Source organism: Cottoperca gobio, chromosome 16, assembly GCF_900634415.1.
Source record: "Cottoperca gobio chromosome 16, fCotGob3.1, whole genome shotgun sequence".
NCBI lineage: Eukaryota > Metazoa > Chordata > Actinopteri > Perciformes > Bovichtidae > Cottoperca > Cottoperca gobio.
In genome coordinates this window covers 2795941-2823741 of record NC_041370.1, presented here as the reverse complement: position 1 = coordinate 2823741, position 27801 = coordinate 2795941, and the positions used below count along the sequence as shown (strand labels likewise).

General features: G+C 43.7%; 2 protein-coding genes across 4 annotated transcripts in view; both read left to right on the top strand.

The window, feature by feature from the left end:
• The window catches only part of LOC115020864 (chromodomain-helicase-DNA-binding protein 4), a 20774-nt gene extending 9672 nt beyond the window's left edge, over positions 1–11102 (top strand). Inside the window, 23 exon segments of the mRNA XM_075074147.1 lie at positions 389–510; positions 617–790; positions 1084–1225; positions 1625–1874; positions 2090–2214; positions 2321–2413; positions 2512–2653; positions 2860–3029; positions 3117–3306; positions 3633–3719; positions 4926–5017; positions 5111–5244; positions 5589–5610; positions 5612–5734; positions 5827–5983; positions 6311–6396; positions 6480–6732; positions 6815–6871; positions 7074–7244; positions 7355–7463; positions 8468–8600; positions 9095–9290; positions 9881–11102. Coding sequence (XP_074930248.1) covers positions 389–510; positions 617–790; positions 1084–1225; positions 1625–1874; positions 2090–2214; positions 2321–2413; positions 2512–2653; positions 2860–3029; positions 3117–3306; positions 3633–3719; positions 4926–5017; positions 5111–5244; positions 5589–5610; positions 5612–5734; positions 5827–5983; positions 6311–6396; positions 6480–6732; positions 6815–6871; positions 7074–7244; positions 7355–7463; positions 8468–8600; positions 9095–9290; positions 9881–10083 — 3231 coding nt within the window. The 3' untranslated portion in view covers positions 10084–11102.
• A 2822-nt stretch (positions 11103–13924) lies between these two features.
• Positions 13925–27098, top strand: ptpn6 (protein tyrosine phosphatase non-receptor type 6). 3 transcript variants are annotated; one of them, XM_029452279.1, is made up of 16 exons: positions 13925–14008; positions 14287–14346; positions 15420–15542; positions 18236–18430; positions 21021–21204; positions 21888–22004; positions 22422–22544; positions 23031–23127; positions 23220–23299; positions 23410–23556; positions 23696–23827; positions 23922–24076; positions 25473–25540; positions 25640–25791; positions 26043–26107; positions 26845–27098. In XM_029452279.1, the coding sequence occupies exons 2-16, from the start codon at positions 14339–14341 to the stop codon at positions 26939–26941; spliced, it is 1743 nt and encodes a 580-aa protein (XP_029308139.1). In that variant the 5' UTR covers positions 13925–14008; positions 14287–14338; the 3' UTR covers positions 26942–27098. The 3 variants fall into 3 exon arrangements, with proteins under 3 accessions (XP_029308139.1, XP_029308140.1, XP_029308141.1); XM_029452280.1 differs by having other exon boundaries at positions 13967–14008; positions 14247–14346; XM_029452281.1 differs by lacking the exon at positions 13925–14008 and having other exon boundaries at positions 14135–14346.
• Positions 27099–27801: the final 703 nt, after the last annotated feature.

Sequence of the window (27801 nt, the reverse complement as noted above, 5' to 3'; positions counted from 1 at the left end):
GATTTACTGTTTTTCATGCAGAAATGGCAGAAAATGCTGTTTTTGTTTTTTTCCAGCCTCTCAAACACGGAGATTTCCTGCTTTTCTGTTTGATATCATATGAAACTGAATATCTTTGGGTTTGGACTGACGCAACCAGAAATCTAAAGACGTCACTCTGGACTTTGAGAAACTGGGACGGACATTTTTCACTTTTCTGACATTTTATAGACCAAACGATTGATCAGTCCATCGATAATGAGAATAATTCTTAGTTTCAAATGTCAATCTGATTAAAAATAAACCTGCGCCACTGCTGTGTTGCACATGATAAAGCTAACTTCTGTATGTCGTGTTATTATTATTAAGTTTAATGCTCTGAATCTAAATGTTTCTCCCCGTCTGTTAGTTCTTTCGCATCCTGAACAACTACCCGCTGCAACACAAGCTGCTGCTCACGGGCACTCCTCTGCAGAACAACCTGGAGGAGCTCTTCCACCTGCTGAACTTCCTGACCCCAGTGAGATTCAAGTCAGTAGCCCCACATGTGGCCACAGCATAATGTGGCTGTAATGCACATCCAATGACCCCCCCCCCACCCCCCACCCTGTATTCATGTATGTATTTCTCTCTGCAGCAACCTGGAAGGCTTCCTGGAGGAGTTCGCAGACATCGCTAAAGAGGACCAGATCAAGAAGCTCCACGACATGCTGGGCCCTCACATGCTCCGGAGGCTGAAGGCTGACGTCTTCAAACACATGCCTTCAAAGACTGAGCTCATTGTTCGGGTGGAGCTCAGCCCCATGCAGAAGTACGTGAAGAGAAGTCGTTAAATTAGACGAGCATGAAAAGTGAACCAGATGCACCGATTTGCAATGTCCTTGGCCGATTCTTGTTTAAAGTCTGAGCTGCATGTTCGGGTTTTCTCATAGTTGACAGGATACACAGACGTTTGATTTAATGTGAAGAACGTCAGGTTCAGGGTCTACTACTCAGTGAACACTAAGGATGTCTGTAGATATAATCTGAAATACATGCATGTTATCCTTTCCTTTTGTCTAATCTCTTTTCTCTCTCTGATCTTCTGTCTTTGTTGCAACAAAGGAAATACTATAAGTTCATCCTGACGCGTAACTTCGAGGCCCTGAACACTCGTGGAGGAGGAAACCAAGTGTCTCTGCTCAACGTGGTGATGGACCTGAAGAAGTGCTGCAATCACCCCTACCTCTTCCCTGCAGCCGCCATGGTACGATCCAAGTCTTTACACGCAGTTATAAAAAGTGTTTCTTCTGGGGGTGCATGTGAACTAAGTCTACGTATTGAACCATGTTTAATGGAGCTATAACTCGATGCAGCTTTATTTTGAAATTCCCGTGGCATGCATGTGTCTCTGCTCCTTCCTAAACATTCACACGTTGCTTCATTAAACATGAGAAATGTGGCACTTGGTCTTTTTAAATGTCTGGAGGAGCACTTTAATAAAATAGTCTCATCGTATTTGAGTTGCTTTCAGTAACTGCTTGTGTTTAATGTGCAGATGATCTCACATCGATCACAGGCCCCTGAATTAAATCAAACCGTGTCGCTAGCGAACGTGGTATTGTGATGCGACTTGTGATTTACAGACTTCTTTCTCTCATCATAGGAGGCACCAAGACTTCCAAACGGCATGTATGAAGGCAATGCTCTGACTAAGTCTTCAGGGAAACTGACGCTGCTGCAGAAGATGATGAGGAAGCTGAAGGACGGAGGCCACAGGGTTCTCGTCTTCTCCCAGATGACCAAGATGCTGGACCTGCTGGAGGACTTCCTGGAGAACGAGGGATACAAATATGAGAGAATTGATGGAGGAGTCACCGGCAGTTTGAGACAGGAGGCCATCGACCGCTTCAATGGTGAGCCGCCGACGAGCACCCGCCATCAGTGTTTCACACGTGCGGTCTGTCCCTGAAATATATCCCATCCCAGCAACATGCAGCAGCGGCCAAGCGCACACGTAGAGCCGCCCACTTCTTCTTCTGTTGGGTTTTATGAGTGTCCGTCCGTCTGTAGTGCGTGTGTGTATAGTGACTATCTCTTTAGCTTCTTCTTCTGTGGTTCATCCCAACAGCTCCCGGTGCTACCCAGTTTGCTTTCCTCCTCTCTACCCGAGCTGGTGGTTTGGGCATTAATCTCGCCTCCGCTGACACCGTCGTCATCTACGACTCTGACTGGAACCCCCACAATGACATCCAGGTGAGCAGCACCTCGAGTAACCTTCACATCCACGTCAGCATGTTTGTGTGGATGATGGGTGATCAGTGTGTGTGTGTGTGTGTGTGTGTGTGTGTGTGCTTCGCAGGCCTTCAGCAGAGCTCATCGTATTGGGCAGAACAGGAAAGTGATGATTTATCGGTTCGTCACCAAAGCCTCAGTGGAGGAGAGGATCACGCAGGTCTGTGAAAAGTTATTCTGCAAGAAACAATGTATGAATTATATCAGGACTCTGTGATCACCTGCTCACCGCTTGTCCTCCACGTACGACTCCTCCAGGTGGCAAAGAAGAAGATGATGCTCACTCACCTGGTGGTGCGACCCGGGCTCGGCTCCAAGACGGGCTCCATGTCCAAGCAGGAGCTCGACGACATCCTGAAGTTTGGAACTGAAGAGTTGTTTAAGGATGAACTGGGAGAAGGTGAGTCGGCTTTAACACTCTGTTTATTGTTTGCTTATCGTTAGTGAAAATCTGTGATGCACGCTGCGCTGGACGGTTATTTATATAACTCTCTGCACATTGTTATGCTTGTAACTAACACGGGTTTGGATAAGATCCACTCGTCCCATCTGATGAATGTTGCAGGCAGTAAATGTAGTTTCTGATTCCACTCCTGCGTCTTCCAGGCGACAACAAGGAGGATGACAGCAGCGTGATCCACTACGATGACCGCGCAATCGACGGCTTGCTGGACAGGAACCGGGATCCTCCAGATGACACTGAGATCCAGAGCATGAACGAATACCTCAGCTCCTTTAAAGTGGCCCAGTACGTGGTCAAAGAGGAAGAAGAGGAGGTATGAATACATCCCCTTGTTGCATTAGAAAGCATCCACAGGCTCTGCACACGGCACGTCACATTAATGACTCTCGTGTTGTGTCAGGAGGAGGAGGTGGAGAGAGAGGTGATCAAGCAGGAGGAAAGCGTTGATCCGGACTACTGGGAGAAGCTGCTCCGTCACCACTACGAGCAGCAGCAGGAAGACCTGGCTCGCAATTTGGGGAAAGGCAAAAGAACTCGAAAGCCGGTGAACTACAATGACGGGTCCCAGGAGGACCGAAGTATACGACAGGGTACAGAGCTATATATACTTCTTCTTGTGCAGAGACAGAAACTGTTTATTTGAATCCAGGAGTCTCTACAAAGGTCAAATCTGGAACTGAGAGCAACGTGTAAAAGTTATGATATAGGATCACGAGGAGCAGCAGACTTATAAATAATGTGGAGAACTACTAAAGCCAGCGAAGCCCTGAGAAGAGGTGGAAGCAGCGCCCCCTCCTGGTTGACGGTGACTCCATAGGGCTGCGGCTCCACGAGGAGTTTAGATGTTAATTAATGTCGTGTTACCGATGAGGTTCTGTCCACACATTGAAGGCTCTTGTGTTCTTGCTCCCTGCAGACTGGCAGGAGGATCAGTCCGATAACCAGTCTGATTACTCTGTGGCGTCGGAGGAAGGCGACGAGGACTTTGATGAACGCACTGAAGGTGTGTGTGTGTGTGTGTGTGTCTTAACCCTCTGAACCCCACTGAAGCAGTTCAACACAGTTATAATTCCTTTAATCATGAAAGAAGAAAACACAAGTTTCTTTTCTTTATATATGACTTCTTCCCAAGTTGCCTGCACATCCTGTGAATATTGAACTATTTACATTTTTAAACCCTTTCCTCACAACCTCTCTCGTCCTCCTGACGTTACGCTGATCTTTTGTCCCGTGTTGATCTCAGCTGAGTCGTTCAGTGCTTCCAGTTACAAACTTAAAGTTGTTGCACAGAATCTGCTCCGTGCAAACTCTTCATCTTTGTCTCAGGTTTAAATGAGACGTGTCAGATGAAGTATCACTTTCCTCACGTGATTAGTTCAAGGACTGTCGGGAAATTCGAATCTCTGACGATTATTCCCGTTTTTACAGTTTCTTTAGAGACGGCTGTCTGGTTGTGTGGTTCAGAGGTTTAACTATTTATGTGAAGATCGAGATGTTCCCTTCAAGTTGTTAATTTGAGTTTAAGATTTGCTCGCAGCAACGCTGGAGACATGGAGGTCGACCTTCCTGCTCTTTCCCCCACTAACGTCCTGCAAACCACCTCTACAGGTGTTTATTCAGACGACAGCTATGATATCCTCAATGACCACCTCTACAACAGATCAAAAAACCCCAGGTGCTGCTGCATCACCTGCTCTGAGCGTAGAGACGAGAAGAAAGGGAAGAAAGGGAAGAAAGGAAGAACAGAGAAGGAAAGAAGCAAAGCAGAAGGGAAAGAAAGTTAAATCTCTGGTTTCTTGAGCAGCTGAAGTGTCGACTTCCCGTTAAAGAGATCGTTGGAGTTCATTTAAGTTGTTTTGTTTAAAGAAGTATTGTTTCACATCTTTTGTACAATGTTATTTATTTAGCAATTAATCGACAAGTTCCAAAAGATTGTTTTGTGTTTTGTTTTAATTATGGCTGTTGTCACTTCAATTGCATTAAATGAAGTGAACCTACCACAACACTGCGTTCAGTTGTGACTGTTCTGAACGCTTCAGCAAGAAGCGCTTAATGTAGAAGAGGTTGAGGGAGCAGAGCGTCCGCAGGATCACAGTGTAAGTGGAGCATCGTCACAGAGCAGCTTGAGGACGTTAAGAACACGCACCATCATACGACGGGAACGTGCGGTGAGTCTCAGACGGACTGACTCTTGTTTGTTTCGGTTTAGCTAATTCCCGCAGACCAAACCGCAAAGGGCTGAGGAACGACCGGGACAAACCTCTGCCGCCGCTGCTGGCCAGAGTGGGCGGGAACATCGAGGTGAGCGCTCCGCAGAGGAACCATGATGACTGCTTTGAAGGGGATCCTCTAATCTAAGTTTGTAAACATCTTGCTCGCTTTATTTCCCGTTAGGTTTTGGGATTCAATGCACGGCAGAGGAAGGCTTTCCTAAACGCAGTGATGCGTTATGGGATGCCTCCCCAGGACGCGTTCACCAACCAGTGGCTGGTCCGTGACCTCCGAGGGAAGTCTGAGAAAGAGTTCAAGTGAGTCTCCATCGTTCTGCTGGTCCTTTACATAAAGAGAGCTGGATGTGACTTCTTTGTGCAAAATATTTCATAGATTTGACTTTTTCCAAATGTATTCAACGGTGACATCTCTTCTTCTTCTTCTTCTTCTTCTTCTTTCTTCTTTCTTCTTCTTCTTCTTCTTTCTTCTTCTTCTTCTTCTTCTTTATCTTTTCTGCTTCTTCTCTTCTTCTTCTTCTTCATTCTTCTTCTTCTTCTTCTTCTTCTTCTTCTTTCGATCTTCTTCTTTCTCCTTCTGTCTCCTCTCTGTCTTCCCTCACTTCTCCTCCTCCTCCTCCTCCTCCCTCCACACGTGTCCACAGGGCCTATGTGTCCCTGTTCATGGCGTCACCTTTGTGAGCCGGGGGCTGATGGAGCGGAGACGTTTGCAGACGGCGTCCCTCGTGAGGGTCTGTCGAGGCAACACGTGCTCACCCGTATAGGTGTGATGTCACTTATTAGGAAAAAGGTATGTTTTACAATCTAGAGAAGAAACACTGCGACATGTTTGTCTGGTTGAAGTCTTGAAACGCTGACTGAGCGATGGCTGGTGACCGACAGGTGCAGGAGTTTGAGCACGTGAACGGTCAGTGGTCGATGCCCTGGATGGCAGAGCTGGAGGAGAACAAACGGGCGGCGGCTTTGGCCGCAGGTGAGGACCCGAAGACTCCTTCTTCTGGGACCCCTGCAGACACACAGCCCAACACTCCTGTCCCAGGTACACACACACACACCCACACACACACACACACACACACACTTCATACTCTGTGCTGGATCTCTACAGTCACTTCAGTTGTGCACAATGACCAGATGCACTGTGTGAACAGTTTGCATCTGAACGCTGATCTGCAACACATGTCCACGGGAGGCTTTTAAAGAAAGCACACACACACACACACACACACACAATGCGTCTACAACCTGTTTCACCCCAACGGAAATTTAACGTGAATTCTAAGTTCTCCGACTCGTAACCCTGGAAGATGTGCGAACAATCAATGTTCCGTCATATCGCTGACCTGTGTTTCCTGTTTCCGGTCAGAAGATTTGTCGAAATCAGAGGACAAGGAAGACGTGAAGAAGGAAGGTGACGATGGCAAAGGAGCCAAGAAGGCAGATGATCCAGAGGTAAAGTCTGCTTTTAAATCCTCCGTTCTGTTTGTTTGGAGGAGCAACATTTCCTCATTTGAAACCGTCCACTTCTCCGCTAGATTATTGAAATCCCAGATGAGTCTGAAAAATCCCCTGTCCTCGAAAAGAAAGAAGAGGAAGTAGACTCCGCTGCGGGGAAGGAGGAGAAGGAGGCGGGGAATGGAGACGAAGGCAAGGAGAAGGAGGCGGAAGACACGAGCAAGGAGAAGGAAGAGAAGGACAAGACCTCGGAGACGGAGAAGGACGCTGCTGCGGAGGTCAGGTCTGAAGGTTCGGAGGGGAAGACGGATTCAGAGGAGGACAAGTCTAAAGGTGAGGCAACCGTCATCCCTGTGTGTCTCCTTGTCTCCTTGTCTCCTTGTTCATCATCTAACATCTGCTTCTCTTGTTTCAGCTGAGGACGGGAAAGATGAGAAGATGGACACCAGTCCACCAACAGAGGAGAAGAAAGGTAACATGTCCACACACACACACACACACACACACACATTTCATATCCTAGAAAATGAAAGAATGGTGCTTAAATGTATTTGCGTCTGTTTGAAGCTGAATGTAGACGCAGGATCCTCGACCACGTTTCCACAAAGCACGTTGGGGGTCGTCGTTGTGTGTCCTTAATGTGTCGCTGACACGCTTCTGCTGTTTTCTCTCAGAGCAAAAAGACGAGAAGGACGCTGTGAAAACAGACGAGTCTGGAAAACTGCAGAACGGAGAAAACGCCAAAGAAGGAGCAACAGCTGCGCCCGTGGTTAACGTCACCGAGGAGAAGAAGAAAGCCACCAAGCAGAGGTTCATGTTCAACATCGCTGACGGAGGATTCACAGGTGGACACACACACGCACACACACGCACACGCACACACACACACGCACACACACACACACTTTCTCTCTCTTTAGTTCCCGTCCTTTGACCTTCCTGCTCTCTTTTCCAGAGCTTCACTCTCTGTGGCAGAATGAAGAGCGGGCGGCCACCGTCACCAAGAAGACCTTTGAGATTTGGCACCGTCGCCATGACTACTGGCTGCTGGCTGGAATCATACAGTATCCTTTCAAACTGACAATTTATTTTTCAATTACCACGAGGGAGTTCTGTCTCCCCGACACACTGCAGCCGACTAATCTTGAAAATGAACATTTTGAAAGGGATGAAAACGATTCCCTCGAAAGAATCAATTCATCAAACTCGTCACAGTTCTTTCAGTTTAATCTAATTACTATAATGAATTATAATAAAAATAAACACATTTAAATAACACTAACAAAATAAAGAAACACAAATCAAATGTGTTTTTACACATTAATAATAATAATAATAATAATGAATCATTCATCATTTTGTGGAGCATGGCACTTAAATGGGTTTAATAATATAATTGTTTGTATTTTTAGCAATTATTTTTCTAAAGAGGAAACAATTAGTTGTTAATTTTAAGAGAACTGTCTTTTTTTGTGAATTTACTATAGTTCTTAAATAAAGCAAAAGTATTTCTTATCTGATTCATGGCTGGAATAATCTGTAGAATAATTACTACAGTGATGGATATCTGCAGCCCTAATCTGGTTCTGGTTTTCTTAGTCTACTATAATAGAAACTTTAATATTCAACATTTTAAAATTTGACGGGGTCATCTTTGACTTGAAGTTGTGATTGTTGCATTTTCTGATATTAAATCATCAGATTAATTGTTATTTAAAAGATAGTTTGCCTCCGCCCTCTTGGTAAACTCTTAACATGCTGCATTCTCAGCCCTTTGTTTCTTCTTCTATGGTTTTCTGTAGTGAGAATCAGGTGTTTGTGTGGATTAATAATTATTTTAGGAGTCTATTGATCCATTCAAAGGATTCCAGTTGTGCAGCGAGTCCTTTTCATAAAGATGAGAAGAAAGTTAAAAAGGTTTTGCATTTCTGAATATTGGTCGTGCTCAGCTTTACCTGCACAAAGTGTCAAAGTATCCGTTCACAATAATCAGCATTTATTGTGCTTTACGATAATGTGACCCTCACGAGACCATAATGTTGTTGCACTTGACCTCGGTGTCTCTCAGACACGGCTACGCTCGCTGGCAGGATGTGCAGAACGACGTGAGGTTTGCCATCCTCAACGAGCCCTTCAAAGGGGAGATGAGCAGAGGAAACTTCCTGGAGATCAAGAACAAGTTTCTGGCCCGCAGGTTCAAGGTGAACTGAGCACGCTCACTAGTTTCACGTGTTTTATTACGTAGTATTATGTCTCCAGCCCCCTTTGTTTATTAAAGTTTCGCAATCAGATTTAATTTACATCTAAATCTGTTATTATTTTTTATTTATATTTATTTATTTTTATATATATATATATATATATATATATATATATATATATATATATATATATATATATATATATATATATATATATATATATATATATATATATATATATATATATATATATATATATATATATATATATATATATATATATATATATATATATATATATATATATATATATATATATTTTTTTTTTTTTTCTTTCTTACTTAAACATTTTTTGGGGATTTGAGGTATATGTTAAGGCATGTTCTTAAAAATAAGTTTGTATTTTGAACAAAGTACATGTTTACACAAAGTGACCCAATATATAAAAAGGTGTGTGTGATTCTTCATCATGTCTTGCTTTGCTTCCTGTGCAGTTACTGGAGCAGGCGCTGGTGATCGAGGAGCAGTTGCGCAGGGCGGCTTACCTGAACATGACGGAGGACCCGGCCCACCCCTCCATGGCCCTCAACACTCGCTTCAGTGAGGTGGAGTGTCTCGCCGAGTCCCACCAGCACCTCAGCAAAGAGTCCATGTCTGGAAACAAGCCTGCAAATGCAGTTCTGCATAAAGGTAACACACATGGAAGATCAATGGGTGTAGTGAGGGTTCCCATGCACCTGGAAATAAAATGAATATGACAATAACAGTAAGGAGCTTTGAATAAGAGGAGCTTGTGTCTGAGGGAGAACACAGAGTTATTATGTAAACACACATTTATAAATCTAATTATAGCGGCTAACGTGACCAGCAGCAAACATCAGGTGCATTATTGTGGGCGACTTCCACGTTTGAGCCAGACGGCTTTTTATGACCAGGAAACAAGCACAACATGCACCCAGTGGTTCAGCTGTGAGAGACGATCGCTCGCAGCGCTAACGGTACTGTTCTGAGGACGCTGCTCAGCTGCAGTCAGAACCACGTTGTTAGTAATAAGGACGGAGGCGCGATATAGAAGTGTCAAATGACCATTTCTGAGTTTAGTATAGAATCACAGCCTGATCATTTTAAACAGCGCAGAGCACCGATTGGTCAGAGAGAATCGTCACGAGCGCGTCACGTGACACGCTGCACAAACCCGTCATTGTAACAGCTGATCTCCCCGACTACACTAAGTGGATCATTAGATTGTCACGATGCTCATCTCCGTGTTGTGTTCCCAGTTCTCAAACAGCTCGAGGAACTGCTGAGCGACATGAAGGCTGACGTCACGCGTCTCCCGGCAACCATCGCCAGGATACCCCCCGTCGCCGTGCGGCTGCAGATGTCCGAGAGGAACATCCTCAGCCGTCTGGCCAGCCGGGGCCCCGAGGTCGGCGGTCAGAACCAGTCGCAGGCCTCGCAGCAGATGCAGGTGCCGCGCTGACCCATCACCTCGCTCATTTCACTCACTGACTGAGGCTAGTCGCTCTCACCTCACCGCCATGTAGCAGGCGCCCTCCCCCCCCCCTCCCCCCACCACCACCACCACCATGTACAGCACAGTCAGGTTAGTCCTCCTCGTTCTGCACCCACAACCCATCTCCCGGACTCAGAAGAGCACCAGCCGTGCTGCTGGACATCGATTTGAGAAGACTGGATCTGCAGATGTAGGACGGGAGTTTGTGTAACCTGAGCACTGTTGATGTGACTGAACTGCGGGCAGCTCCACTGACCTGTCCTGCTCCGTCTTTACTGCAGGGTCAAACGTGTGTGTGTGTGTGTGTGTGTGTGTGTGTGTGTGTGTGTAACTATATGTAACATGAAGAAGCTAGTCTGGAGGAGAAGCAGCATGCTTGGAGTAAACTGGTGCTTTGTAGTCATTTTTGAATTATTGAAGAACTCGAGGAGTTTATTGTGCTTTTACTTTCGCCTTTAGAAAATTGTGAAACTTTTTTTTCTTTTTTTCCCCAAGTCAACTCACCTGTGTGTGTGTGTGTGTGTGTGTGTGTGTGTGTGTGTCTGTATAAACGGGGCATGTTAATGTGCACCTGTGCTGCAGAATGTCCCGACGCTGAGAGACAGTTACTGTCACTTTTCTATCAGTCGGTCAGATCCGTTTCCTCTTCCTGCGTCTCCACCCTCCTTCCCAAACCTCCGCCCCCCTCGTCAGGTGACCCGCTCCAGGCTCAGCGCCCCGTGCTCGCGCCCCGACCAGCACCACCACATTCCTAACTTCAACACAGATCTGCTCCCTGGAAACTGTCCCGTGTCTTTCCTGAAATGCGGACATGCAATAGCTCCTCAGCTTGTAGGTACATGGGACGGGCTTGAGAACGATTAATTTAATTTCTTACTGTATATTGTTAAGTTGTTTTACATTATTGAATATTATTATGGTTACCAACCTGTTGTTTTTATCATTTGATGTTTGTTTTTATGAACTACAATAAAAAGTCAACAGTTTTTCTCAGTTGTCGTCGATCTGTAATGAATTCTGAATGTGTGTTGAGATGTGGAGGTGACGGAGATATCTGGAGCAGACCCTCAGAGGAGGAAACCATTCTCTGTTGTTTTGGATGATTTGTCGATAAAACTATTGGATGGATCACCATGAATTGAGTTATTCATGTTCCCTCAGGATGAAAAGTTATCGCGTTGGTGATGACGTCACTTTTCATCAAGTGAACATATCAATTAGTCCGACACTGAACGCATCCCATCAGCCTCCGCTGCTAAGATGTTGAGCATGTTCGCTGTATGTAACTCAAAGCACCACTGTGTGTGTGTGTGTGTGTGTGGCCTCAGAGCTTCTAGCATGGCTGCAGAATTCTCTCTAAAGTATCAGGTGACAAATTAAGCAACAGTTTCTTAACGGGTCATTTTGCCACAAACACTCCTCGTACTGATTCTTCAGGCATCTTGAGCTCTACTGAGGGTTAGGGTTAAAATGATGCTTTAATGATGGTCGTGCAGATCACAGTCACCCCCAAAATCTCCACAAAGAATCAAAACATTTGAGAGAAGAGGCTGCGTTTAACAACGGCAACGCTGTCAACACGTGGTTACAAACTCGCACAGCTCGTGCAGTGTGATCTATCCCGTCAGAACTCCTTTAATGTCCATATTTGAACTGGAGTGAGATCTGGTGGCTGTGAGGGACATAACTGTGCAAACAAAACAAGCGACGAGCAGAAAGCATGAAGCACTTTGCATGCAAACCTCGAAGGACGAGCAGGAATTTACATGGAGGCAAATGTTGATTTTCAGGAGATTTGGAAAAGCAGAAGAGCCGTCGCACACAGAGGCTGTGAGGGGAAGAAGGGGACAGGAACAAATCTCCTAAATAGTGGGGTAGTTTGGACAATTAGAGTAAATTACAGGGCGGGACGATTGGCTGGGCTGCTAATGAAGCCTGATTTCTTATCAGGAGTCCAAGTGACTGCAGAACGTAAGAAGAAGAGCTGGACTGTGGACCGGACTGAGCTCTGCTGAGACGTACTGAACATAGAGAGCTGCACACAGACGGGTCACTTCCTGCTGCAGAAGACGACACAATGCCTTTTAGGTGAGTCTTGTTGTTTTTGCGTTTCTGCTAATGAAAAAACTTCCTCTGTCTAACTTCTACTTGTTCTCTTGCTTCCAGTCTTTGTTAATGTTTTCTTACGTTGCACTAACTTCATGAACGTTTTCTATCTTTAAAATGTTCTTTTATATTGCTATATGTCATAATATATTATTATATATATATATATAATATATTACATTTACATTAAACACACACCCAGAAGTATTAAAGATGTTGCCCCCAGCATGGAAAGATGTCTGACCCCTAAACAAAGACAACATCGGGCAGAAGTGCAACACAAACGCCCAAACATTGTGAAAAATGTCTTTCACAATTTCACAAAGAGTCCAAGTGACGTCCTCAAAATACAGACGATCACTTTACAAAGATATGAAGACGCAGGAAGTGGAGGATTAGATGATCTCAGCCCTGTTAGTGTTGTTCAGAGGAATGTGCAGTGCATCTTTGTTGTCACTGAAAAACAACTGTGAACACAATGTTCTGCGTCCTGCAGCCGGAGAAGTGACGCTGTCACAAAGGAAGAGAAGCCAAACCGGCACCAACTGTTAAACATGCGACTCTGCGAGGAGGATAGTGTGCTAACCACGACCAACGACACCTGCAGCACTGTGTGTGTGTGTGTGTGAGTGTGTGTGTGAGTGTGTGTGTGTGTGTGGGGCGGGGCTACAGCATGTTGTACACATTGTATCTCTGTTTATTCTTAGTTTGTTTTCTTGTTGCATATTTGCACCGACACTGAAAACAACGTAGTTTACAGAAACATGTGTTGAAGACGCGACATTTCAAACGTGCCCTTTCCAGCCTCTTGTAGGTCAGTGTGATTTGCAAGTTAAATGTCGGTTGTCCCGGTTTGTCGTCCGTGTGTTGGTGGCAGACGACACCAACCTGTTGCATTGTGGGGAAACTAGTGTCTCTTGCAGCCTCGACATGCTTCTTGTCATTTATTATTATATTATTAAAACACACGTTTGTTATGTCTGTTTCGAGACTCTGTTGTACTTTTAGACTTAATGCCTCAGTAGTTTCACACACGCACACACACACACACACACACACACGCACACACGCACACACACACGCACACACACACACACACACACACTATATTTATATATATATATATATATAGAGGGGGAAGGTTAAACTGCAAATAAGGAAGTGTTCTGTGACTCTGACCTTTGTGTGTCTCACACACACACACACACACACACACACACACACCTGGAAGTAAAGAACAAACAGTGGTAGCAGGCAGACAGGTGGGCAGGCAGAGAGGAAAAGCTTTGCAAATGTCCGACTGAGAGACGAAGTGGATTTTATTCACGAAGGCACAAGAAGCTCACATTTTTATATTTAGTTGATTTTGTTTTAAATCTGTAACGTAGGTGGAATTACTGGACAGGCATTCTCGCTCATGATTCACCGATGAATGGAAAAGTTTAACCCTTTGTCGACATCTGCACAGAAAAGTAAAGTGATGGAGCGTCAGAGAGAAAGTTTCCAGAGGTTGAACTCACGTTGCTGTTAAATATGATGAGTTGTCGTCTTGGTCGTGTATAAGAATACAAAAACACGCCTCTGTCTGTTCGTGACATTCCAGCCTGTCAGCTATTTTGGTTCCTGTCTTGCTTTCACTATTTTGTGAAAGGAGATGTAAAAAGGAAGGAAGGAGAGAGAGAGAGAGAGCGAGAGAGAGAGGAGGGGAGAGAGAGGAGGGGAGAGAGAGACGGATACTGTCCGAGCGTCTCAGAGAGTCAGCTGCTTTCAGAGGACGCTGAGCAGAGTAAGTGTTTACCTGTTTTCCTATTGGGACGGAGAGAAGGGGTTGGATAGGACGAGGATTGGGTGGAGGGAGAGAGCGGGTAGTTTGAGGGATGTTTTGAGAGTGTGTGACACAAAGACAACGAGTTGATGGTTTTGATGGTGTCAGAAAGTGTGTTGAAGTGAATGAGAATGAGAGAGTTGTTACGCGTGCGGCTGTGAAGTGAGGAAGTATTGAGGAACTGGGTGTTTCTTTACAGAACGTTGAGATGATAAAAAGAATACTGTGCACATGTGCAGGTACGAGTGACTCTCTTCTTGTCTGTGCTGCCAGAAGAAGCGAAGACACAACATGGTTCGGTGAGTCGAGCCGGACAGTATACCGCTCCGCTTGTGTTTCTGTGTTTTGTGCAAGGCGTGATGACAACTTCTCTGTTTCCATTCCTCCTTCTCTTTCTTTCCTCAGCTGTCGCCTCGTCCTGCTCTGTTCCTCTATCATGTGATTTGTGACGCTCGGTGTCTGTTTGCGTAAAGACAATGTGTCATAAAGGATTTGTTTTTAGCTCAGTGATTGAGTAAGAAACACTTCTCTTCAAAAGTTCCCTTTACCTCGAGTGGCTGGCTCTTCTGTGTCCATCAAATCTTCTTTCTTAACCCATGTTCTGTATAATAACTCTTCTTTGTGTGCAAACACAGGATTTCCCAAATATTGTCAACATGTGGAGCTTCATCTTGTTTATTTTAACCCTGAAACTGTGAAGAAAATGTGTAATTATTCAACAACTAAGTTAGAAAGCAGCCGGCTCGGTCGCAGGAAAGCTGCTGTCATGAGAAATAACATGTAGTATTGAACATTGTGGTCTTTAGGGGGATCGTTCAGAAGCTGTGTGAGGTCTTATCCGCAGTGGTACTGGATGCATGTGTGTTATAGTAGTGTAGACGAGCACTATGTTGTTATAGTATTCCATTCTGATCGGGGGTTTTGGGATTAAAAGTGAATGAAATAATTATTTTCTCCCAAGAGCTGTTTTCTACAGAATGAGAAAGTGAGAAAACATTTATTATATTTTTTATAATGAATAAGAAAGATGGTAAAAACTCAGTTATCAATGAATCTATTGATATGTAACCAGACACAACAGTTCATCCACAGAGACTTTAATCAGAAATTAACTGGTAAGATTATAAGAAATGCACATTTTCTGTCACTATATTAGAAGAATAACGGGAACTAGACAAGAGGAGACTTAATAATAGAATAAAACTATTGTTAGATTTACATAAAAAAGCCTTAAATCGATTTATGTTTCGTCTCTAAATGTTGTGAGGAAGTAATACCGCCGTACGTGTTCATGTTCATCAGATGCGAGTGTTATCTGTGTGTGTGCTGGGTGCAGTAGTTACATTCTTCACATACACGTGTGTCGATGCAGGTGGTTCCACAGAGACATCAGCGGCCTGCAGGCCGAGGACATGCTGAAGAATCGAGGTATTCACGGCAGCTTTCTGGCTCGACCCAGCAAGAAAAACGTGGGAGACTTCTCGCTGTCTGTCAGGTAATAAAGTCTGCAAGGACGCCCCACATCTCTGTTTTCTGTCCCCACGCAGGAGAAGAACGTGCACATAAAACACCAGTAATATAAACTGTTGTTGTCGCAGCACATGACGGGTGTTTCAGCGGCTTCTTAAATTCATCTGCCGCCTTTAAAATACGCTTTATTTTATCACAAACTTGACAAAGGTTTTAAATCTAACTTTCCGCTGCTGCACTCTGTGGCTGCGATAAAATCACTCCTTGCATATTTCAGAAAATGCTTTTTTAAAAATGTATCTAGCTTTAAGATTGAGTTGATTTGTTTGTTATTTAAAATACAAAATGAATAAAATCATTTGTGCAAATTCAACGGCCGTTACTTTAAATGCTAAAAATAACACCGCGTCCAATCAATTGAATTAAATGCAGTTAAATATTAATAATATGATATAACATGGGACACGGAGGAAGAGACCTTTGCTCTTTTGATTTGACTGATAACATGATGGTTTATAAGTTACAAGTTAAACAAAAAGCAGAAATGATCATGCAAGAAAGAACATCTTTGCATAAATACATTTAAAGACAATCTTTAAATGAAGTTATGAAGTATAATGATTATTATTTAAGATAATAACACAATAATTAATTCCTGTTCCTGATGTTTTCGTGCCATTTTAAGAGTTTAAAGCATTTATTAATGATAATATTGTTTATATTTATGTAGACGCACATATATTGTGAGAGCTGTTAATGTTTCTTGATTTGGGAACTCTGAATACTTCATGAGATACGAACGTTATTGTTCGCAGTGCAGCCGTTTGTACGTGTGAAAGATAAACGTGGAAATTAAACTGCAGATTTTTCTGAATATTTGATCCACAGTGAAAAAACAAAAAGCAGCTTTTCCTTAATTTATATATTTTACCTGAGAGGTCCGATGACTGAATCTTATTATTATTATTATTATTATTATTATTATTATTATTATTATTATTATTATTATTATTACTTGTCCTGTTGAGGCAGGTCAGCGGGTCGTATTTAAATAAATGTGACCTTTCCCACTGTTGATGCTCAATAAATATATAAAACTAAATAATTAAGAAATATGAATCTCCAGGTTTGCAGACATTCACCTATAATCTCAGTTATTACTGTACGCTGGATTATAAAACAGCTTTTGTCCCAGAAACCCAAACAAACATTTACATTAAAACTCAGATGTGAGGGAACTACAAATTATTATTATTATTATTATTATTATTATTATTATTATTATTATTATTATTAGCAGGTTGAACTTCATGAGATGGAGAAGTTGACGATGGTGCAGGTTAAACTTCATGAGATGGAGAAGTTGATGATGGTGCAGGTTAAACTTCTTGAGATGGAGAAGTTGATGATGGTGCAGGTTAAACTTCTTGAGATGGAGAAGTTGATGATGGTGCAGGTTAAACTTTATGAGATGGAGAAGTTGAGGATGGTGCAGGTTAAACTTCTTGAGATGGAGAAGTTGATGATGGTGCAGGTTAAACTTCTTGAGATGGAGAAGTTGATGATGGTGCAGGTTAAACTTCTTGAGATGGAGAAGTTGAGGATGGTGCAGGTTAAACTTCTTGAGATGCAGAAGTTGATGATGGTGCAGGTTAAACTTCATGAGATGGAGAAGTTGATGATGGTGCAGGTTAAACTTCTTGAGATGGAGAAGTTGATGATGGTGCAGGTTAAACTTTATGAGATGGAGAAGTTGAGGATGGTGCAGGTTAAACTTCTTGAGATGGAGAAGTTGATGATGGTGCAGGTTAAACTTCTTGAGATGGAGAAGTTGAGGATGGTGCAGGTTAAACTTCTTGAGATGGAGAAGTTGAGGATGGTGCAGGTTAAACTTCTTGAGATGCAGAAGTTGATGATGGTGCAGGTTAAACTTCATGAGATGGAGAAGTTGATGATGGTGCAGGTTAAACTTCTTGAGATGGAGAAGTTGAGGATGGTGCAGGTTAAACTTTATGAGATGGAGAAGTTGAGGATGGTGCAGGTTAAACTTCTTGAGATGGAGAAGTTGATGATGGTGCAGGTTAAACTTCTTGAGATGGAGAAGTTGAGGATGGTGCAGGTTAAACTTCTTGAGATGGAGAAGTTGAGGATGGTGCAGGTTAAACTTCTTGAGATGCAGAAGTTGATGATGGTGCAGGTTAAACTTCATGAGATGGAGAAGTTGATGATGGTGCAGGTTAAACTTCTTGAGATGGAGAAGTTGATGATGGTGCAGGTTAAACTTCTTGAGATGGAGAAGTTGAGGATGGTGCAGGTTAAACTTCTTGAGATGGAGAAGTTGAGGATGGTGCAGGATAAACTTCTTGAGATGGAGAAGTTGATGATGGTGCAGGATAAACTTCTTGAGATGGAGAAGTTGATGATGGTGCAGGATAAACTTCTTGAGATGGAGAAGTTGATGATGGTGCAGGATAAACTTCTTGAGATGGAGAAGTTGATGATGGTGCAGGATAAACTTCTTGAGATGGAGAAGTTGACGATGGTGCAGGATAAACTTCTTGAGATGGAGAAGTTGACGATGGTGCAGGATAAACTTCTTGAGATGGAGAAGTTGATGATGGTGCAGGATAAACTTCTTGAGATGGAGAAGTTGACGATGGTGCAGGATAAACTTCTTGAGATGGAGAAGTTGACGGTCGCTGTGTCTTTTCTCCTCAGGGTGGGCGAGCAAGTGACCCACATCCGGATCCAGAACACGGGAGACTACTACGACCTGTACGGCGGGGAGAAGTTTGCCACCCTGTCAGAGCTGGTGGAGTACTACACGGCTGAGAACGGCATCCTGCAGGACAAGGACTCCACCATTATCGAGCTCAAATACCCCCTCAACTGCTCCGACCCCACCACTGAGAGGTCTGTGCACTCTCACTCCTCACCCCCCCCCTGTAGCTTAACGTGGCTCCTCCGAGCTGCCTCCACCTACACGCTCGGGTTAAATCAAGTCACCGATGACGAGCATCGTTTCCTCTGACGCTTGTTTATTTTCTGGGGATAACGTGTCATTTGTAGGTTTTATATTCCATGGAGATTAAACATTTCCCTCTGGGGGGGGGAAACGTTTTATTTGAAGCTTTTGAATAATACATGTTGGTGTAATTATAGCGTCTTTGTCACAATGTGAGTCAGTGAAAATAAACTCCCACGCTGCAGACAAAAGGAGCCGTCCAGACTCTTCTGCATCTGTCTCGCCGCTGAAGCGAATGGATCATATGAGATCAGACATCATCTACTCGAGTACTTCGGAACAACACTTTGTTTGACTTCATACTTTCAGTTTGCTGCAATCCAGATGCAAACATTTGGATATTTCAAGTTAAGAAAAGAAATGACTCAATTTAACAAGAAGTGAAGTTAAAATGACTTCAATGAAAAATGCAACATCTATGAATATGCAAACATTGTTCAGTTTAAGTGAGTAACTTCTTGGGTGGGGGAGGCTTTAACTGTTCCAACACATAACGACTACAAAGCAACACTTCAAATAAATCATTAAGGAAAGAATAACAAACTTTTACACGTAAAACTAGCAAAAAGTGATAAAGTTACACCAACCAATACAAATATTAAAATAAAAATAGTACACGAATATGTCAAAAATGGAACGGCACATTAATGATCGTATAAATATGAACTTCCTACACGGCTGCAGCAGCTAAAATAAACTCTTCTTCAGAATGTACTTTTAAATACATGACATCTTCCTGTTGTGCTATTTCTACTTTATCAAGTTTAAATTTGAGTTTCTTTGATCGGTAACTAAATATAGCCACTAGATTATTTTACAGATATGTTCTGTGAACGCGAGCCGACCGCATCACACACACACACACACTCCTTCAGGTTGTTTCCGTGCATAAGATAAGAATCTGTTTACTGTTTGTCAAATGCAGGTAAAAAAAAGACTTAGTTTTCATTCTAATCTGCTGACTTTGTACGTTGGCTGCTTAAAGTAGGTTAATGACCAACTAGTAGTGATAAACGCACTCCTTTTATGAGTCAAGGACGGCACTACTTTCTATCGTGTGTGTGCGTGTGTGCGTGCATGTGTGTGTCTGTGTACTTCACCCTTGCTGGAAGCTCTACCCTCTGCCCCCCCCCCCCCCTCTCTCTGTCAGTTGTCTAACTTCCCTTTTGTTGCTGCGGTTGGAAACTTTAAGTTTTGACACTTTTGAAAGCAATGGCCAGGCCCGACGTGTCTTCCTCTTTTGCACACTCCATCAAGTTCTTGCTCACTCGCTGTCTTCCTCATCTCACACCATCTCTCTCTTGTATCTCGACGCACAATGCACACACACACACACACACACACACACAGATCAGCAGGTCACCTGTTTGATCTCCTGCATCTGGACGCTTATATCTCTTCAGAGAAGAGGACGGATATGTGCAGGACATGACGTTGTTGACATTAATCGGATAGAAATGGAACAAACGTGGCTGACATGATTGCATGTCTGGGATGTGCACGGTCAAAATGTTTTCTAAGACGTGTCCCCTCATTGTGCAGCACACCAGTAATTATTCCCCTGCGCAGAATTCTGCAAAAATGCAAGGACCCTGCACGTGTTGTTGTTTGTCTTGTTGTTGCTGCGTGTGCTTCGTGTAACCTGCTGTAATTAAAGCTTAAACTGTGATTTGACGAGTAAGTAAATCAAAGAAGTGATTCTTCATAAGCATGTGCAAAAAGACATTTACAAAGAAGTAGAGGCAGAGGGTATCTGTGGTTGTTGCATATCGAAAGGGAGGGGCGGGGGGGGGGGGGCAGGCTATAAATACTTTGTCCTCTTCAGCCACGAAATCTGTCACCAGAAAATTTTCCGACCGCAAAGCAGGAAGTTTAGAAGAAGAAATCGAGAACAGTGCCTAAAATTAAGTCACAGCCAAATCTGACCGAGTGTGCCTTCACTAATTCACACACGCTGCACAAACACACACACACAGAGTCCGGCGGTGGTGCTGGACAGACATATGGCCGTTTGTAGCAGCAGCAGCAGCGTGTGCACTTGCTGTTTTTAACGATACAAATACACCCGAGTCTGTTGCGGCTTTCTATTTGTACTCACTGTATAGTGAGCAGAGCTGTCGGGTGCACCACATCAGGGAGCCTCTGACAACCGCTTAGCTGTGAATAGACATCTGCATGTTGTTCACAGCACGGTGCTCTGCTCACATACAGTAAGAAGAAGGCGGTTCTGTTTATGTTTTCGTAGTTGCTGCATGGAAAATATCTCCATTAAAGGAATAATTCACCCACGAGATGATCGAGTGTATCGATTACTCCCGTGGTACCTTGAAGTCTAGAAGAAAACTTGTGAAGCAGAGTCAGCTAAACTATATATACACTCTCACACAGCTCGTATAATCCAGTCACTACTATCACACACACGACACAGAACCCAACATGTAGCACCCAGTGTGACCCTTCGGTGCCTTTGTGTCTCAGGTGGTATCACGGTCACCTGTCTGGGCCCAACGCAGAGAAGATGCTGTGTACGCGAGACGAGCCGGGGGTCTTCCTGGTCAGGGAGTCGCTGTCCAAACCCGGAGACTTTGTCCTGTCGGTGCTGACGGAGGAGAGGAGCAAAACTGGAGGAAAGAGGGTCTCCCACATCAAGATCATGTGTCAGGTGGGAGTGTGTGTGTGTGTGTGTGTGTGTGTGTGTGTGTGTGTGTGTGTGTGTGTGTGTGTGTGTGTGTGGGTCAGTCCTGTGCTTTGTATGTACTGTAGGAGTCCCTGAAACAGATTCAAGTGCTGCGGGGTATTCCCGGAGTTGTGTAGTGCGCTCTGAAATAGGTGTAAAGTCTCATTTCCTCTCTCTTGTGCAATAAAAGACTTTTGCTCATATTTCAACTCTTCTATCGTTCATGAACGTCAGACACTGCGGGTCACACGCCGTCCTTACACACATTGTATCTTTCCGTCATCATCAGGGCTTTTGCATTTTATTTATTTTTACCTTTCAGGCGTCATGTAAATGGAAGCCATTGTTTTTGTGCACCGCTGGGCCGCAGGAGATTAATGTGAGATTAGCGGAAGGGTCACGAAGGACTTTCTGTGAGCACGTGGCACAGATCAGGTCAGCTTCCTCATCGTGCTGATCAATACATCAGTATTCACGTGTCACTTTGATGAACATGCTGAAAGTCTTTGGGAGCTACTGTATTATATTCTTTTATCATTCTATTCATTTAAAGGCACAAACACTTGTTTATCCTCTTTTATTTAAGTACCCGTGTGTGTGTGTGTGTGTGTGTGTGTGTGTGTGTGTGTGTATCCAGACTGATATGTCGTATGTTTCTGTGTGTTCAGAATGACAGGTACACGGTGGGAGGCTCAGAGATGTTTGACACGCTGATGGACTTGGTGGAGTTGTACAAACGCAAAGGCATCGAGGAGATCTCTGGGAACTGGGTTCATCTGAAGCAGGTGAGCGGTGAAGACGTAGAACACGAGAGAAACAGAAGCAGGTCGAATCATTTTAAAACACGAACGTCACAGGAAATATTACTCACAGCGTCGTCTTAATGATGACGTGATGATGTTGTGTTCATTCTCTCTCTCTCTCTCTCTCTCTCTCTCTGTCTCTCTCTCTCTGTGTCTCTCTCTCTCTCTCTCTCTCTCTCTCTCTCTCTCTCTCTGTCTCTCTGTCTCTCTCTCTCTGTCTCTCTCTCTCTCTCTCTCTCTCTCTCTCTCTCTCTCTCTCTCTCTCGCTCTCTTGCTCTCTCTCTCTCGCGCTCTCTCGCTCTCGCTCTCGCTCTTTCTCTCGCTCGCTCTCTCTCTCACACTCATTCGCTCTCTCTCTCTCTCTCTCTCTCTCTCTCTCTGTCTCTCTCTCTCCTGCAGCCGTATTACTCCACCAGGGTAAATGCAGCAGATATCGACAACAGGGTGAAACTGCTGGATCAAAAGACGCCGCAGGATGGCGAGGGAGAGAAGATTAAGGCGGGCTTCTGGGAGGAGTTTGACGTAAGACTTGACCCCCGGCCTCGGTTATCTTCAGCATTACTTATATATCTTCAACTTATCTGTGGTGTAAGAACCACAGGGTTGTCCTTAAGTGGGACTGTGAGTGAATTATACATCAGACATCTTTTTGCAAAGTGACTTCCTGACTGTGGGGCAGAACGAGAGGAAGTACAGCACCATCTTGTGGTGGAGGATATTACATGATAAGTCATTTGATTAAAATACATTGCAGGTAGTGGTGACTACATTAATGTCATTACATTTTCTCAAATGTGATAATAAGATATTTAGTTAAGGATATAGGACATTTAACAAAGATTTTAATTGATTAATTGACTAATTGTCTCGGGGCCACAGCTCCAGTTTATCTATGAGAAGTTTTATCGGTAGTTTCACTCACTTCACAGTTTGATTTATTTATTTTAATGTTCATTTATGTATATTAATATTAGTATGAATATGAATGTCGTCTCTCTCTCCCGCCAGGCTCTTCAAAAGTTTGAGGCAAAGGTGAAGAAGAGTCGAGAGGAGGGCCAGAGGCCTGAAAATAAGAGCAAGAACAGATACAAGAACATTCTTCCCTGTGAGTTTTTAATTCATTTTAATGAACCCGATCTTCTTCACATTTTGACCGCTGCTGACATTAACCAAATGTTCTTGTCTTGCTCTCACAAGTCAACGACACCAGAGTCATCCTGCAGGACACGGATCCTCAAGTTGTGGGTTCAGATTACATCAACGCCAACTACGTGAGAGTGAGTCTCCGAAGTCTCATCGCAACACGAGATGACGTAACATATAAAAAACTGTCAGAAGTTATTTTTATTTTTCCTTAAAGTTTTGTGGGTTTTTTCCGTGTTTGTAGAACAAACTGTCGGAGTCCGGACAGCAGAAAGTTTACATCGCCACCCAGGGTTGCCTAGCAACGACGGTCAACGATTTCTGGCAGATGGTATGGCAGGAGAACTCGAGGGTGATCGTCATGACAACAAGAGTGGTCGAGAAACAGCGGGTCAGTATCAAAACATACTGACTTCTAGCTTTCACACAGGCTGTTTGAACTTATTGTCATTACAATAAACCGTTAATGCAAAATACTATAAATCAAAACAAATAAAAGCCGCTCAGAGAGATTCTTTATGTTCGTGCAGAATAAATGTGCGCCATACTGGCCCGACCTTCAGAGCTCCAAGGCGTTCGGTCCCTTCATGGTGACCTCGAGTTCAGAGCGGGAAGCTATTGATTACACGGTCCGGGTTTTGGAGATCGCTCCTGTGGACGAGGTAAACTCCAAACACTAACCTCTGCCCTCACTGCTCTCTCACTTATCAAACACTTTGTATTATTGTTATCTCATCATTCTTTTCTCTTTCCCAGCCAAAACGTTCTCGTACCATCTGGCACTACCAGTACATGAGCTGGCCGGACCACGGCGTCCCTGAGGAGCCGGGTGGTGTCCTCAGCTTCCTCGGTCAAGTGAACTCTAAACAGGCCGCCTATCCCGATGCTGGACCCATGGTCATCCACTGCAGGTACTCGACAGCCGGCTGGAATATTAAAGCTTTCTCTTGAGTGATAAATGATCTAAACAATTAATTGATTCTCAAAATGATTAGCATTTCATTGTTCTGTTTCAGCACTATGCGATACCGCCTCATCTGAAATGATCAGTTCATGGGTCGATGTGGCCGTTTGACGACTTTAGATTTAACTTGACAGAATTAAAAACAATACTTTAAACTCGACTTGATACGTTTCCCAAAGCCCAATAATTAAAACCTACGTTATTTAAAGAGGCTGCCTCAAATCAATACATTTGCCTTCACTTCCTCATCGAACGCTGTTCATCCCGTGTGAGGGTTTAGCCCGACGGGACAATGTGTTTCCCAGGTGGAGGTTTTGCCAAATGGCGGCTCACGCGACGTGTGAGGCAGGTCGTAAATCCTAAAGCTTTACATGTGTGATGTTCTGGAACTTGTGGAAGACATCTGTTCTGTATGTAAACGTCACAGCACTAACTCGGGTTTCATAATCGTGAATTACATTATCAGGATTAAGATTAGTTGTAGCTGAACAAAAGGTTTTGGGTCAACTTGGAGTTTATCCTTATGGAATTTTCCCCGTGTGATGGGCACGATATTGTGCCGTAAACTTGTTGTTTAAATGATTACATGACCCATATTTAAGTATTTTGGTATGTAAGCATTTTCACAAAGCTGCATCGCAGTAATACGATGTCCCTAACACAACCTTCCCCAACACTTTGCACATGTGACCCTCTTAAAGGCATAGTTCAGATGCCTTTGAAGTGGGGTTGCATGAGGTACTTGTCTATAGTATACATCTATCGGCACGCCAACAGTTTGGTAAAGAAGACAGGAAAACTGGCAAGAATTATTAAATAAAAACATTATTAAATATCTCAATATCAGGTTACTTAGAATTGACCTCGCAGTCAGACGGGGAACTGAAGACGTTATCTTTGCTCTCTTCAAAGACACCAGACTCCTTTGACAAAAACTGTCATTTCCTCTCGCAAAACACGCTAGATGCTGTTCTACCGCTGCCTCGATCGCTTAGTTTGTTGGTGTTATTGCATGACTTAACCGTTTGAATCACCAAATTCACCAAATAACACAGACAAAGTAACCGGTGGTTGTTGCTGTAGACCCGCAAATAACCCGTGTTCTGCAAGGTAAAATCACTGTTTTTGTCAAAGGAGTCTGGTGGCTTTGAAGAGAGCATGGATCAAAATGTGATTAAATTGCTAAACTAAGATGGTGGAAATGGTTAACATAACACCTGCTAAACATTAGCATGTTAGTAAGTGAGTGTGAGGATTAGCATGTAGTGCAGCCCAGTTATCATGACTGCAGACCTTTTGCATATTAAACATATTCACTTGGTTTCTTCTGTGAATTCCTGCAGCGCTGGAATCGGCCGAACGGGCACGATCGTGGTGATCGACATGATCCTCCAGACCATTGAGACTATAGGTAAAAACTTCTTGAGAAACAAACAAAAGCATTCAAAACACAGAGTTTAATTTCCTTTTCTGATGCCTCCATCCAACACGTTCATATCTCACTCTGCAGGTCTGGACTGTGATCTTGACATCCCCAAGTACATCCAGATGGTGCGAGAGCAGCGCTCCGGCATGGTGCAGACGGAGGCCCAGTACAAGTTCATCTACCTGTCTGTATCCGAGTGCATACAGACCACCAAGGCCAAAGACTGTGCATCCATGGTGAGCAGCAGTGGCAGAACATCTTGATCATCTTGATGCAGGGAAAACATGAACATGTTTGTCAATGGGCCTTTGCACTTTTCTAAATTGTCCCCGACAGCTGACAAGATCATTGCCAGGAGAATTCTATGTTATCAGAGAGGAGCTTGTGAAAGATGAACGTTAACCCTGAGACAGAAAACAATCTACCATATAGACTAAACACAGTGTTTGAGTAATCCTCATGTCTGAAATGTTTCTCTCGTCCGCAGGAGTGTGAGACAGAGTATGGAAATCTGCAACTCAAGCACCAACCAGCGAGCAGGATGGTCTCAAAGTGAGTGTGTGTGTGAATTGGATGTCCTTAATACATTCACATTGCTCCTCTAAACCTCACACTGCTGCCCTACTTTCTTTTCAAAAAACCCCCCCGTCTTCAGCCTTCTGTCAGCAGACAGTGTCCTCGTGTGCTGAACTCCAGCTCAGTGTATCCCAGGGACACGATGCAACACGATGTTCATCTTACCTCGAGTCTTAAAACACAATAATAACAATCAAAGCAACAGAGGCGGAGATATCCTGACCTTCAGTCTCTAGTTTGGCCTTACGCTCCAAACAATGGTGAATCCTACAATTCCCATCATGCAACTTGCAGCATATGCAATCAGAGTTATTATTCAAACTTTGAAAAGTTTCCTCCAGTGAACTGAACTTCGGTGAATCGTCCCTTTAATGGACGACAGAAGTAAACACAAGTGTTTTTTGGGACCTCTGAGTCCGGACGCCGCTATGAAGCGAGTAATCCTAATTAACCAATCAGGAAGGAACTAAACGGCAACTCTTTACAATTCAGCGCCGAACACACGGCAAACTTTGACCCAGTTGGAGCTCGGACTATTTGGCTGCCAGCTTTGAGTGATAGATTCATGGTTGGTTGGTCTTTTGAAATCGTTCATTAACCCGCGTCTTTGACTCACTTCTAACAAAGCTGCGTCCAATCAATGTTGGCTGCGGTATAAAAACACACAGGAGAGAAGAAACCACTCATCAGCTTCTGTCTTTGTCTCTTCCCAGAACCAAGGAGGACGTTTACGAGAATCTGTCTAAAGGAAAGAAAGATGTGAAGAAGACAAAGTCGGACAAGAAAAGTGGCTCCCTGAAGAAAAGATAGAAGACGCTTTTTATCAATGTGTTGTTGTATTTATGCAGGCTCTCTTTTGTTAAAGAATTTATATTTTGGATGCGACAAAATACAATTAATTTGTGAAATTACCCGGTGGACATCTGGATGCTTGGTTGAGAATAAAGTCACAACATGTGTGAACACTCGTCTTCTTTTATTGCTGTTATTTGAACAAAGAGCAGGATGTTCACGGGATGCTTCAGTGTTTCTTTGTTTACCTGCTCGTTGACACTTTGGGTTTAACAGCAGGTGTAAAGATTTCATCACTTTGACTCTTTTAGCTTTAACATATTTAATATCAAGATACAAATAAGGAACACAGACAGTTATCTTCTGTTCTCTGTGTGCCACTAAACCACCAATGTCCTTCCAGATCAGTTGTTTTAGCTCAGCAGTCCTTCCTCTCCTACCTGAACCATGCGACTCCTTTTCATATGGAAATTTGCACCTTTCTCAAATGTCAACGGCTCCCAAACACCACAGATGTTTCCAGCTCTCGTTCACACATTGATTGACAAATGTTACACCAGAGCGTTTGATGTTCTCGCTATTCCAGACAGTGATTCAGTCGTATCAGTGTTTTATCAACTGCTGTATCTGAGATCAAGGAGGAACTTTGAACTTCTCTGAAGTCTTTAAAGTGCAAAAAACAAAATGGATTCTGCTGCTGGTGACATTGGGTAAGAACACACAGACTTAGGAGGATGTTGCTGCACGAGGCTTATTTTCTCCACGACATCAGAAATGTTTAGGAAAACATCGGTGCCAAACAAAAGCCTGGAAATACAGAATGGACCTTTAACCTTCGTACACGGTACTGGGGAACGTGTACACTGTTTGTGCGTCAC

Excerpts from the sequence above, each read along its gene's own strand:
- ptpn6 (XM_029452279.1), top strand. Across the intron at positions 22,545-23,030 it reads GCTTCTGGGAGGAGTTTGAC|GCTCTTCAAAAGTTTGAGGC; the intron begins GTAAGACTTGAC and ends CTCTCCCGCCAG. Across the intron at positions 25,792-26,042 it reads CCAAAGACTGTGCATCCATG|GAGTGTGAGACAGAGTATGG; the intron begins GTGAGCAGCAGT and ends TCTCGTCCGCAG.